Source organism: Triplophysa rosa, linkage group LG10, assembly GCF_024868665.1.
Source record: "Triplophysa rosa linkage group LG10, Trosa_1v2, whole genome shotgun sequence".
Classification (NCBI taxonomy): Eukaryota; Metazoa; Chordata; class Actinopteri; order Cypriniformes; family Nemacheilidae; genus Triplophysa; species Triplophysa rosa.
The window spans coordinates 26,356,319-26,369,268 of record NC_079899.1 but is presented as its reverse complement, the minus strand read 5'-3'; the positions used below and the strand labels follow the sequence as shown (position 1 = coordinate 26,369,268).

Here is a 12,950-nt window from a genome sequence, read left to right as displayed (position 1 = left end):
ACACTCACACACACACACACACACACACACACGCGCACACACATGCACACGCGAACACTCACACACACACACGCACGCACGCATGCACGCACACACATGCACATGCGAACACTCTCACACACACACACGCAGACACACACATGCGCACACACACGCACGCACACACACGTGTGTGTTTGTGCATGTGTGTGTGTGCGCGCGTGTGTGTGTGGGAAGGGTAAACCCTACGGTATGGGGACAAAATGTCCCCACAAAGATGACAATATCATGACATGTTTTGGTCCCCATGAGGAAACAAGCTTATAAATCATACAGAATGAACTTTAGTGAAAATGTAAAAGAGCAGACAGTTGTGTGTGATTGTTAGGGTTAGGGGATATGATATACAGTTTGTACAGTATAAAAACCATTGTGTCTATGGAAAGTCCCCATAAAACATGGAAACCCAACATACACGCACACATGCACACACACAGTTTGTGTAATTCAGTTTTAGGGCGTGTTGAGCAGCTGTGAGTCTCTTCTGATGCTCAGTAACATCTCAGAGCAGCACACGACACGAGCTCACCCGCTGCTTCTCTCATCCTTTTTATTACAGCCTGTGATTATATTTCAGTCTTATCAAATATTCCCCACAGTCAGAGGAATATTTAACCTGAAACGCCGCTCCACAGGCACATTTCATTTTCCATATTTAACCCAATTGTTGAATATTCCTAAGAGAATTGCCTGTAATAATCTCTCAGACGTATTTTAAACGGATAAAATAAATGACTTTCACTCTCGTGTGTCACTTTATGTACTTCTGTGATGTGTGCATGTGTGCGTACTTATTCCCTGCGCACAATTACAAACGTTTATCCAAAAGGCTTTATAGCGCACTGAAGCTACAGATTCTTCATCAGTATGTGTGAACATCAAATCCACGACATTTGCGTTAAACTGTTAGCTAGAATTCTACTGCAAGTGAACTTCACAATCCTTTGAAAACTTACGCCACAAATGCAGCCAATACAAACAACACAAACAACTTAAACTCTGAACAACTTAAAACGACACCTGAACCAACCCATGGTTTGCTTATCTTACAGACAACCAAATGTTTATTTCAGTCATCACACCGACAGCTCAAGATGATCACAGACTGAGAGAAGAAATGAAGAATCGTCTCTGATCGATCTGACCTTCTTTATCATGAAGACACACAAAGCTACATGTACATGACGGGCTGTAACGTGTTTAAAAAGATGTTGTAATCTGTACAGAAGTTCTCTGTTAGCTCATGAATATTCCTGCAGACGGGAGTGAAATCATTAGATTTGTCCGTTTAAATACAGATATTGAAATAAACTCAATCCAGCTGTACTTTTTCACTCAATTAGCTCATCGTTCTCATTGAACTCCTTCACGGCAGAAAACAAGACCCTGACCCAACGCGCCGGTATACAGCATGTTGACTACTCGAGCATATGAGCGTTTGTTATGACACCAGAAACATCCAGAAATAATTGAGAGAGCTGTCATGACATGAAAACCACGAAGAGAGAGAAAGACATTTAATCCAGTGATTATTAGTCATTTGGATCTCACGGTTTGTGATTTTCACATCAGGTGTGTAAAGTGGACTGTAATAGTAAACACATCTGAGGTCAGAAGATTGTGCCATCATACATATGTTTAAGAGTTTGATTTGACTTTAGGATGATGGTCTTTAACCACATAAACTGACAAAACATCAATAAAAACTCATTTTTTATGATTAACAAACTGCACACGTGGGATTTACATTTTTCTCTAAAGAAACGAACCCTCTCTCTCTGGCTGTGTGAAAACTACAGCACTTGTATTATTGCCTTCTTCAGACAAATCTCTTTCAGTTGTTTTGAATAAAAGCGTCTGCTAAATGCCTGAATGTGAATGTAAGTGATTCTGCTTCAGTCTGTGTCTATATGGTGAGAGGTCATGTGATGTCTGAACCTGTGTGATCCGTGTAAATCAATCACACGCTGTGTGAACTGAAAGCTGATAAACATTACAGTATATCAGAAAATAAAAACACGCTTACAGAATGAGAAACGCTTTAGAGTTTAATTTCTCTACTGCTAATTGAAAACAGAACGTGGAATGCAAAATAAAACATGACAATACAGTTTATAATAAACAGCAGGTTGTGAAAGGTGTATGAATAAAAAGCCCTTCCATTATAAGTGCATTACTGTAAACACGATTTTTACTTGCTTCTTCAAAAATAAAAAAGGACAATTGTTATTTTATGGTAATCGACCAATAACAATCCTTTAATTTATTTCACAATATTTATGATATTGATGTTGTTGAAAATCTCTTTGGATGAAAACATGTTCATAAAATGTTCATAAAACAACATCAATAATATCCATTTTATATAGTGAATAAATATTTTGCATAATAAAAGTATTAAATACACATTATTATCATTATTCAAAACTTTCAGATTTTTTCTGCATTTCACAGGATATTTATAAAAGTGAGTCTTAAAGTCCCCGTGAACCGGAAGTTGCGATCATTTTTACTTCTGCATTTCTGAGTGAAAGGGAATTTTGAATGAAAAAATAGTGGGCGTGGCTTTCGTCTTTCTCTGCGATTTGATTGGATGTGTAAAAACAGCCGTTGCATTTTGAAATACGTCTCCCAGCGGTAAGTCAAAACTTCAACCATAGTCTGTGTTCCTCCCACTCATCTGTTAGAAATGTTACTGCTTCCAAATGCATAGAGACTGTGTCTGTCCCCCGAATAATACTACAAAATAACAAAATAGCCAAATCTCAGAGAAAAAATCTAATCGTGATTAAACCTGAGGACAATGTAATAAACGACCAAAACAAACTCATAAAGTTCGGCCTACTTAATATTAGATCACTAAATTCAAAAGCAGTTATTGTAAATGAAATGATCACAGACAACAGTTTTGATATACTTTGCCTTACCGAAACCTGGCTTAAACCAAATGATTATTACGGTCTAAATGAGTGTACACCACCAAGCTACTGTTATATGCATGAGCCACGTCCGGTTGGTCGAGGTGGCGGTGTCGCAACAATCTTTAGAGACTTTCTTACTGTAACTCAGAGAACGGAGCATAAATTTAAATCATTTGAAGTGCTTGCGTTGAACATAATTGTTCCAATTGACAGTAAAAAACCATTGCTTTCTTGTACGTTGGCTACAGTGTATAGACCCCCTGGTCCCTACACTGATTTTCTGAAAGAGTTTGCGGACTTCCTATCGGACCTATTGGTTAACGTTGATAAAGTACTAATTGTCGGAGACTTTAATATCCACGTAGATAGTGCTAACGATGCATTAGCAGTGGCGTTTACAGAGCTATTACACTCTTTTGGAGTAACACAACACATCAATGGACCCACTCATCGATTTAATCATACACTAGACTTGATTATATCTCACGGAGCCGATCTAACCAATATAGATATTATACCTCAAAGCGACGATGTCACTGATCACTATCTTATAACATGTACACTGCGCACTGCAGAAATCAGCCGTTTAACTCGTTATCGACAGGGTAGAACAATTACCTCGACTACTAAAGATAGTTTCGCAAAGAGCTTGCCAGATCTGACTCCTTTAATAACCATACCAATAAATACAGAATCGCTCGATGACATGACCAGCAAATTGGGCACTATTTTCTCTAATACATTAGAAGCTGTCGCACCTATGAAGTCAAAAAAGATTAATGAGAAAAACGCAGCACCATGGTACAATAGCACCACTCGCGCCCTTAAAAGAGAAACACGTAAACTGGAGCGCAAATGGAAACAAACCCAATTAGAGGTCTTTAAAATTGCGTGGAAAGAGAGTGCAAACTGTTATAAAAAGGCACTAAAAGCAGCAAAGGCTGAGCACCTCCGTAACCTCATAGAAACTAACAAAACCAATCCAAGGTTTTTATTTAGTACAGTTGCTAAACTAACAAATAAACAGACTTCACCTGACCTGGGTATTCCGCCGCACCTTGGTAGCAATGATTTCATGAATTTTTTTACAGAGAAAATCGAAAACATACGAGACAAAATAGTAAAAACTCAACCTCCAAGTCTGTCCTATAAATTAGTACCAACCATCGCCCCAAAAGAAAGGCTACAGTGTTTTTCACCTATAAAACAGGAAGATTTAATTAAACTTATTGCAACATCTAAACCTACAACTTGCTTATTAGACCCCATACCAACTAAATTATTAAAAGAGTTATTACCCGTTGCAATTGAGCCCATTTATAACATTATCAACTCGTCAATTAATCTAGGCCATGTCCCAGGAGCCTTTAAACTGGCCGTCATTAAGCCTCTTATCAAGAAACCAAACTTAGACCCCAATGAACTAGGAAACTATAGACCGATTTCAAATCTCCCTTACCTGTCTAAAATACTAGAAAAAGTAGTGTCCACTCAGTTGTGCTCTTTCTTACAAAATAATGACATACACGAAAAATTCCAGTCAGGTTTTAGACCGCATCATAGTACTGAAACTGCACTCGTTAAAATTACAAACGACCTGCTTATAGCATCAGATAAAGGTAACATCTCACTCCTAGTCCTGCTCGACCTTAGTGCTGCGTTCGATACTGTAGACCATAAAATACTTCTAGATCGCTTACACAATTATACCGGTATTCAGGGACAGGCACTACAATGGTTCAGATCTTACTTATCAGACCGACATCAATTTGTCCATTTAAATGGGGAATCATCAAATCTAACGCAAGTAAATTATGGATTACCTCAGGGATCGGTTTTAGGACCCTTGCTATTCTCCATATACATGCTGCCCCTTGGAAACATTATTAGAAAACATGGAATTAGCTTCCACTGTTATGCAGATGATACTCAGCTATATATCTCATCAAGACCAGATGATTCCTTCCAACTATCCAAATTGGCAGAGTGCATCGACGATATAAAGCATTGGATGACTTGTAATTTCCTTCTTTTAAATTCTAATAAAACAGAAATATTACTTATCGGACCAAAGACACGTGAGCAGAATATTTCGGATTATGACCTGCAAATTGAAGGCTGCACTGTTACTCCAACAAATACAGTTAAAGACCTTGGCGTTATATTAGACAGCAACCTGTCATTTAAAAATCACATCTCAAATGTCACAAAAACAGCCTTCTTCCACCTTAGAAATGTTGCCAAATTGCGAAATATTTTATGTGTGGCTGATGCAGAGAAGCTTATTCATGCATTTGTGACCTCAAGACTTGACTACTGTAATGCACTGCTTAGTGGTTGTCCTGCAGCATCAATAAACAAACTACAGTTAGTTCAGAATGCAGCTGCCAGAGTTCTAACCAGGTCCAGAAAATACGATCACATAACCCCAATGTTATCAACCCTTCACTGGTTACCCATTAAGTATCGTATTGACTTTAAAGTTCTTTTAATTACTTATAAAGCCTTAAACGGTTTAGCCCCTACCTACATAACAGAGCTTCTACCACACTACAACCCATCACGCTCTCTAAGATCTCAAAACTCCAGACTTTTGATAACACCTAGAATAACTAAATCCACCAAAGGGGGTAGAGCTTTCTCATACGTAGCACCTAAACTCTGGAATAGCCTCCCCGATACTATTCGAGGGTCAGACACACTCTCCCAATTTAAATCTAGATTAAAGACACATCTTTTCAGCCAAGCATTCACTAATACATAGCTAATGAACAGCAGCTACGCTAATTATTCTCTTTCTGTTTCTGCCCTCGCCTCGGGATGCCCATCCCGAGGTAGGGAGAGATTCCGCCAGGCCCAGATGAACGTCATATGCCCATCCACAACTAGAGATTACGCCAGCTACATCGGAAAATCCCGTGCCATCCTCCTGCGAGAGCCTGCGGACTGACTGACCATCCAGCTCCATCCAAGGCAATTCCATCACCACCCAAGAAAAAGGCGACCATCTGGCCGGCCCAGCTCAGACAATTCCATCCCCAACCGAGAGCAAAGACGGACTACCTGTCACATAAATGCTAAATTTACAATACTTGGTATTTAATGCTAAACTTACATCACACGACAGCAGTTTGAAGTTATGGCTGCACTCAGTGACTTTGATTGGAGGTAGCTGGGTGGGTGTTGTAGGGAGTGGGGGGGCTTGTTGGTTGTGGTTCGGGGCGTTTCATTTGTTGGGACTGTGTGGGTCTGGTCTGGTTGGTCTTGTTTTGTGGTCGATGTCGGACAACAGAGGAATAAAGTTAATTATGCCATTACTACTTTTCCCTGGTTGTTCCTCTGTTGTCTGTTGTTGATCGCGGAATGGGACCGGGTTGGACCTGCACGGTTTCGGCGGGTGGGGCTTCCTGGGTCGCGGCTCGTGGGCTCTCCCTGTTCTTCGTGGACGTTGCTCGGTGGCTTTGGTCGGGGTCACTGAGTGCAGCTATGACACGTCAGAGGAGATCTGGCCCTCCCGGCTGAGCCTGGTTTCTCCCGAGGTTTTTTTTCTCCATTATTCATCATTGGAGTTTGGGTTCCTCGCCACAGCAGAGCAGTGCAGTGTTGGCTTGCTCACCGGGAGACTGCATTTATTTATTTATTTATTCATTTATTTATTAGATATTATTTATTATAATGATCTTGCTTGGTCTATAAACACCATGCACTGTGCTGTGTTTTACCTTTCTGTGTTTTTCTTATTTGCTCCTGTAAAGCTGCTTTGGAACAATGCACATTGTGAAAAGCGCTATATAAATAAAATTGAATTGAATTGAATTGAAATGGAACTGGCAGCAGACTGACAGTCGAAGGGGAGGAGTTAACGGATGCTCCGCCCAAGCCATCTAACATACCTCATCTAAGATGGATAGTCGTTACAGGAAGTGCATTTTCAGATTTTAATTGAAGATTATGAGGAGACACAAATTTTAAAAAGAGAACGACCCACATTGATCAACTATTTACTATAAACGCTGCAATGTTTCATGAAAAAATAGGCATTGTCATTTTTTATTTCAGTGGGACTTTAAATTAAAAAAATTGTGCTCATCTGCAGTATTTATAAATTCTGTGATATTTGTACATAAATACAAAACTCGTTTCAAACATAAGACTTTATTCTCCATATACGGTCTATAAAATGTCTCAAAGAATGAGTATAACAGGTATAAGTACAGTAGCCATGTGCGTGTTTGCGCATGATTATCTCACTGTTGACAAGCTTGCGTCTGATTGGTCAGCAGTATGTTGACGTCCTCATGTTCCACGTCTGTTTGGCCTGTGAGGATACATTAACACAAAAACACAGACTTTACCACATCTCACGAGAAAACACAAATCCTATTCATCAAACATCCTCCTAACCGAGACGTGCGCTGAGAAATGAACATTTTCACAAACCCCGAGAGAAATCATTTTTTGGGAAACAGTATTGGGATTAAAATGAGTCCCATCACATCAGTTGAGCTGGATAAAGCTGACAGAAGTCACATGAGCGCTGGAGTCAGCGAAACACAATCTGACGTCCAGACATTCCTCTGATGGTTCTGACAGAACACATGAGAACATCAACTCTGCATTTCATCCAGACATTCACACTTCTGTGTCATAATCCTTAGATGTGAAATATGTTATAGCAGCGTGATCTCACTCAAATATTAACTTCATATCGTTCTTTCTGTAAAACACAGATTTCCTAAAAGAAGGTTTGAGTTGATTTTGAGATCTTCAATTGACTTTTGATTGCAGACGAGACAAATCTGAGCTCAGTTTGACACGTGATTGACGTCTCTTCTCAAACTCTTGGAGACATCTGTCAGATTTATGACTCTTTTTATGACTCAGATTTATGAAATATCTGAGTCTTAAGCACACATTTCCATGTGCTCTCCATTTAATCTCATTGATGTCTAAAACAACAGCGATATTAAAGAGATCACACAACATTCTCCAGTGCATCCAACAGTTCTCCAATTCATCAGTATACAGTAGTTCACGGTGCGTGTAGACGCACATTGAGATGTTTAAATAAACAGAAGCCATGAGGAGCGATCTGCTCAGCGGAAATGGAGCAATATTTCATATTCACGACACACTGAACGTCTGCACGGGGAAATGAAAGAATCATGACAAAGTGAAGGTGCTGTAAAATGGACGTGTTGAGGAAAGTCCTACTGTACCTGAGCACCATGATTTCACACCGCACGACTTCAACATCTGAACACAAACACACACAAATAACACGCATGAGGATTTAAGACCAGTTTTCATGCTTCATATAAAACATCAAACACTAAGCTCATATTGCAAAGGAAATCATTTGTAATCACAAATTAAGAAGATGTTAATTTGAACGAACCATTAAAGGTTAAATGTAGTTAACTGTAGTGAAATTCCCAGATACGATAGTGTTTGTAAACCTTACTATAGTAAAGATTAAAGTATACTACAGAACAGTACTTATGACAGTTTCAATCAATTTACTACAGTTAATACAGAACACTGAAGTATACATTAAAGGCGGGGTAACCGATTTCCGAATTACGCTTTAGACAACTGAGTCGGGCCGAGTACCAAAACAACCTTGTAGCCAATCAGCAGTAAGGTGCACAGTGAACAGGACGGACATTAGTCGAGCCGAGCGCTGACGAAAGCGTAAGATGGGGGTAGGGGTGTGTTTGATTTGGTGATTTGAACATCAACAACGGCTAAGAGAAATCTGACACCCCGCCTTTAACAAAGAGTACTCGTCGTTACTATAACATACTATTATAATGTAAGTTACTATAGTATACTGCAGTATTTTTGGTAGGGATGGGCATTTTTGATCATATTTAAATTCGAGTACTGGACAGGTTTGACAAAGGAGTTCTCGATTAATTGGGGGCGGGGCGTGTCCCTCATGGTGACAATGAAAAGATTTGAACACGAAAATGTATGTTGATAAAACTATGACAAGATTAAGTCCATAATTAAATCAAACTGTTAGATTATTAAAAATTCACCATCAATGTTTTATGTATTTTCGTCAAGTTCACCAAAGTGAAACTCAGGCATCGCTGTGCGCTTTCAAAATCTGTGCTCCGGACTTGACCAGCATAACCAATCAGAAAGAAAGAAAATATATATTTTTAAATGTGTTTATAGACCCAAACGATCATCGTTTTCATCATCGATCGTCGCTGTCGCGTCCGAGTACTGTGCCCATCCATAATTTGTGGACATCAGTAAGACGTCACTTAAGTTGTTTTATGTAGCCTGTGTTGTTCCTGCTACTCAACACAGTCTCGCGGGAATTCGTGACATTGTCACGAACTGTAATCTATTAATTCGTGTTTACTGACTCGAATTTCCCCCTTTTTCGTGTCAGTCAGCACGACTTTATATCTAACGTATTTTAATACGCGGTATCTCTCATATGTAAAAATCAACGCAATCTGATGGGAATTCATACCTATTTTACACTGTGGCTCATTCCTGTGAATTCCTATTTCCTACGATCTCATTGGTATGATTTCTTATGATTTGACTTTTCCCCTGTGACGTTAGGTTTAGGGGCGGGGTTAGGGGAGCCATTATTGTTGTTTTGCCACCTCGTGAAAATTAGCACGACTTGTTTTGATATCAGGTTATTAAGATATAAATGTAAATACACACGCAGTCTGTATATTGAAAGTCGTAAAGAAAGTCGTGCTGAGTGACAGTAAAAAAAGGTCGTGCTCACTGACACGAAAAAAATGGGGATATTTGTGTCCATGAACCCGCATTAATAGATTCCAAATTCCGTGTCAGTGCCACAACCTGCCTTGAGACTTACTGTGTAAATAATCACATTATCAATAAATAACGACTGTGACCAGAGCATCAGTCTTGTGTACAGATACAGAAATACTTCAAGCGTATTGATATCGAAGAGAAAATAACCTCCTGATTGTGTTTCTCCAGTTTCTCGTGTTGTTCTCGCTGAGCTGCCTGGAGTAGCTCGATCTCCTTCGAGTGTTTCACGGCGAGCTGTCAATCATCAGATTCATTTATATAATGACAGACAGATGTCCGTTATGAAAGTAAAGCTATGAAAGAGGATGAGAGACGGTTTACCCTCTTTCTATCTGTAAGAAACTTTCTGGTGTTTGTGCTGTTCAGCTCTCGAACTCTTCTGCGTGCCATTAAAACCCAAAGAAATCACACATGACAAGTGAAAACACAACAGCAGAATGATTCAAAACGACACGAGACGCTGGTGTCTATGGTGGCGTATTGCTGCCACGTACATTTTATTTTTCCACTCAATTTTGTCATAATAACGAGATCATATGTCGTTAAAACGAAATAATATGTAGTTTTAATGGGATAATATGTCGTTAAAACAAAATAATTTTCTTGTGTAAACGTAATATTTTTCCCGTTTTAACGAGATATTATATCATTTAAAACAACATATTTTTCTCATAGGGTTTCATTAATAGACAATTCAAACGGAATTGCATGAATTCGGTAAATTAATTCAGTTTTTTGACGAGATGGATCATTTAACTGAACTGATGCTATTAACTGAGCTATTAAACTGGAGTTTAATAAGATAAAACAATTAAAACTGTTCCTATTTATTTGATGCGCGCGCTTGTCCAGCACGCGCGTTCTCTGTTCTGCAAAGAGCCACACTGCGGCATCATTAAAACATTATTTTGGTTATTTCGTTTTACCTCACTGCATGATATTACTTAAGCGGTTTATTAATATTCTTTTCTTTTCTTTATACCTCACAGATGTGAGAGTAAACATATATTTGAATGATTTTCGATCGATTTGGCGCGTTTAAATGAACGGACCCTGATGTTTGCGAGTGTGACTGAAGAAGCGTTTGATAGTTGTAACTAAAAAACGGACATCCTGCTAAACTTGTGGTAAGACAAGAATATAATATTAAGCTTAAAGATAATATTTATTCATCTCTTGTCAATAAATATCTGCTTTGAATCCTCCACATCGTGTTGAAGTCTTTAGTTTATGTAATTTACTTCAGTATCTGAATAAAGTGTCTGATGCTGATGTACAGTGCTGTGTTAAGTTTTATTAATCGTCATATTTTGTATAATACATATTTAACTAGAAAAGTATTTAGAAATATTTATAGCATAAAAATGAATATTTAATGCACAGATTAAATCACAAATTAATTTAATGCTCCATGCGAGGGATGATGTGTTTAAATACAATTATAAAAACGATTTTAACTGTTTGGTTGTTGGGATGTACTCGTCACGTCCCATAAACGTTATTTGGTACGTTGTTGCGACGAATATGGTCCGTTCCATTTACGTCTTCGGGAGGAAATCATCAAGTCCCAGCAATGTCCAATGTTACATCATCCCGACGAATATGGGAATCACAAAGTTAAGTCGCTGGAACGTTATTTGGTACGTCGTGGCAACGAAAATGGTCCGGTCGTCATGTTGAGCGGACCCATTAGTGGCATTATTCCTCGTTGATGAACTAGACTGTTATGGGAAGCTTGGTGGATATAAACTACTACATCTGAAATGTATTCAGGCTGGATTTGTTGTCAGTCAAAAATTTATTTAATATTCTGGATCCGTAAGTGCAACTCAGAAGAGAAATCGCTGTCTTGATTTTGGCTACACTGTAAAAAAGAAATCCCGTAAAAAACGATAAAGTACTGGCAGAAAATGACCAGTATATTTTCCTTCATTTTATGGACATTTTCGTTAATGCTAAAATGCAATTTAATGCAGGGCAAAATGTGGTAAAACAACTGTAAATTAATACAGACAATTCCTTCATATAAATACAGTACATTGTGCCCTATTTTTACGGATTGTTTTAAAACATGACATTTTACCTATGTCCATCTAGAAAACATGTCGCTTTCACGTAATAGGTTAATGTGTAATTATTATGAGATGTTAACAAGAGAATTATTTCGTTTTAATGACATATTATCTTGTTAAAACACATATGATCTCGTTTAAACGACATAATTGAGTGGAAAAAATAAAATGTACGTGGCAGCAATACGCCACCGTAGGTGTCTCAGCAGATTTGATTTATTATTATTTCTTACCGTTCTCTCTCGGCTTTGATCTTGATGCGTCTGTCGTGACTGATGGCTCTACTGCTCTCCATCGACATCTTAGCTTGTTTTCTTCTCATCTCTTTACATTCTCTGTATGGACAAAAGAAACATTTATTGTCTGCTTTATAATCTTTAATGTGTTTGGCTTTTACAAGCGAATGATCCTTTAAATAAACTCCACCATATAAAGAGCACAGATGACTTTAAACTTTCTTTCTGGATTTGATTTATACATGAATTAGGCTTTCGGAAAAACCTTATTATGTCATATTAGAAGAAATGTGTTGAATTAAACTGTCCATTTTCTGTTTGTTTGAGCCACAACTCAGATTTTATTGTCCAGTGTAATAAAAAAAACGCACATCACCACGAAGAAGTAATGTTATTAAAGTCATCATTTCACTTCATGTTTCATTAAAACTGGCCACTCAATGCTTCTAAACACAAAGCAAACTCTCCACAATGTAAAAATGACTTTCTTCATAGCACAATTCAACTTTTTAACCTCTAAAGAGCAAAGGAAGTTTGATTCCTCATGATGCCAGTCCTTTAGCCTGCACGAATGACTGGGTTTGCTTATTAAAATATTTCACAATAACATTGAAAACAACAGAGAAAGCAGGAACACACACACACACACACACACGCACACATATGCGCGCACACACACTTTGCATGAAATAAAAAGCCCATCAGAAACAGTCACATGAGGGAATTCAGACAGAACGAACTGCATCCATGTCTTTCATTTGCAGGTAAACTTTCATTGTTTCAGCACTCAATTCACTGAAGGAATTATGCAAATGAAATAAACCCGCCCACAAAAATACTGCTGATCTCAATGTGTAGGGGGCGAT

At 38.4% G+C, this 12,950-nt stretch overlaps 1 protein-coding gene across 3 annotated transcripts in view; it reads right to left on the bottom strand.

The window, feature by feature from the left end:
* LOC130560165 (1-phosphatidylinositol 4,5-bisphosphate phosphodiesterase beta-4) overlaps positions 1-12,950 on the bottom strand; it is a 42,942-nt gene that overhangs the window by 4,773 nt on the left and 25,219 nt on the right. For all 3 annotated transcript variants that reach the window (XM_057343737.1, XM_057343738.1, XM_057343740.1), the window contains 5 exons: positions 12,082-12,183; positions 10,098-10,155; positions 9,924-10,010; positions 8,180-8,216; positions 7,212-7,278 (listed from right to left, as the gene is read on the bottom strand). In XM_057343737.1, coding sequence (XP_057199720.1) covers positions 7,212-7,278; positions 8,180-8,216; positions 9,924-10,010; positions 10,098-10,155; positions 12,082-12,183 — 351 coding nt within the window. The remainder of the gene's footprint in view (positions 1-7,211; positions 7,279-8,179; positions 8,217-9,923; positions 10,011-10,097; positions 10,156-12,081; positions 12,184-12,950) is intronic.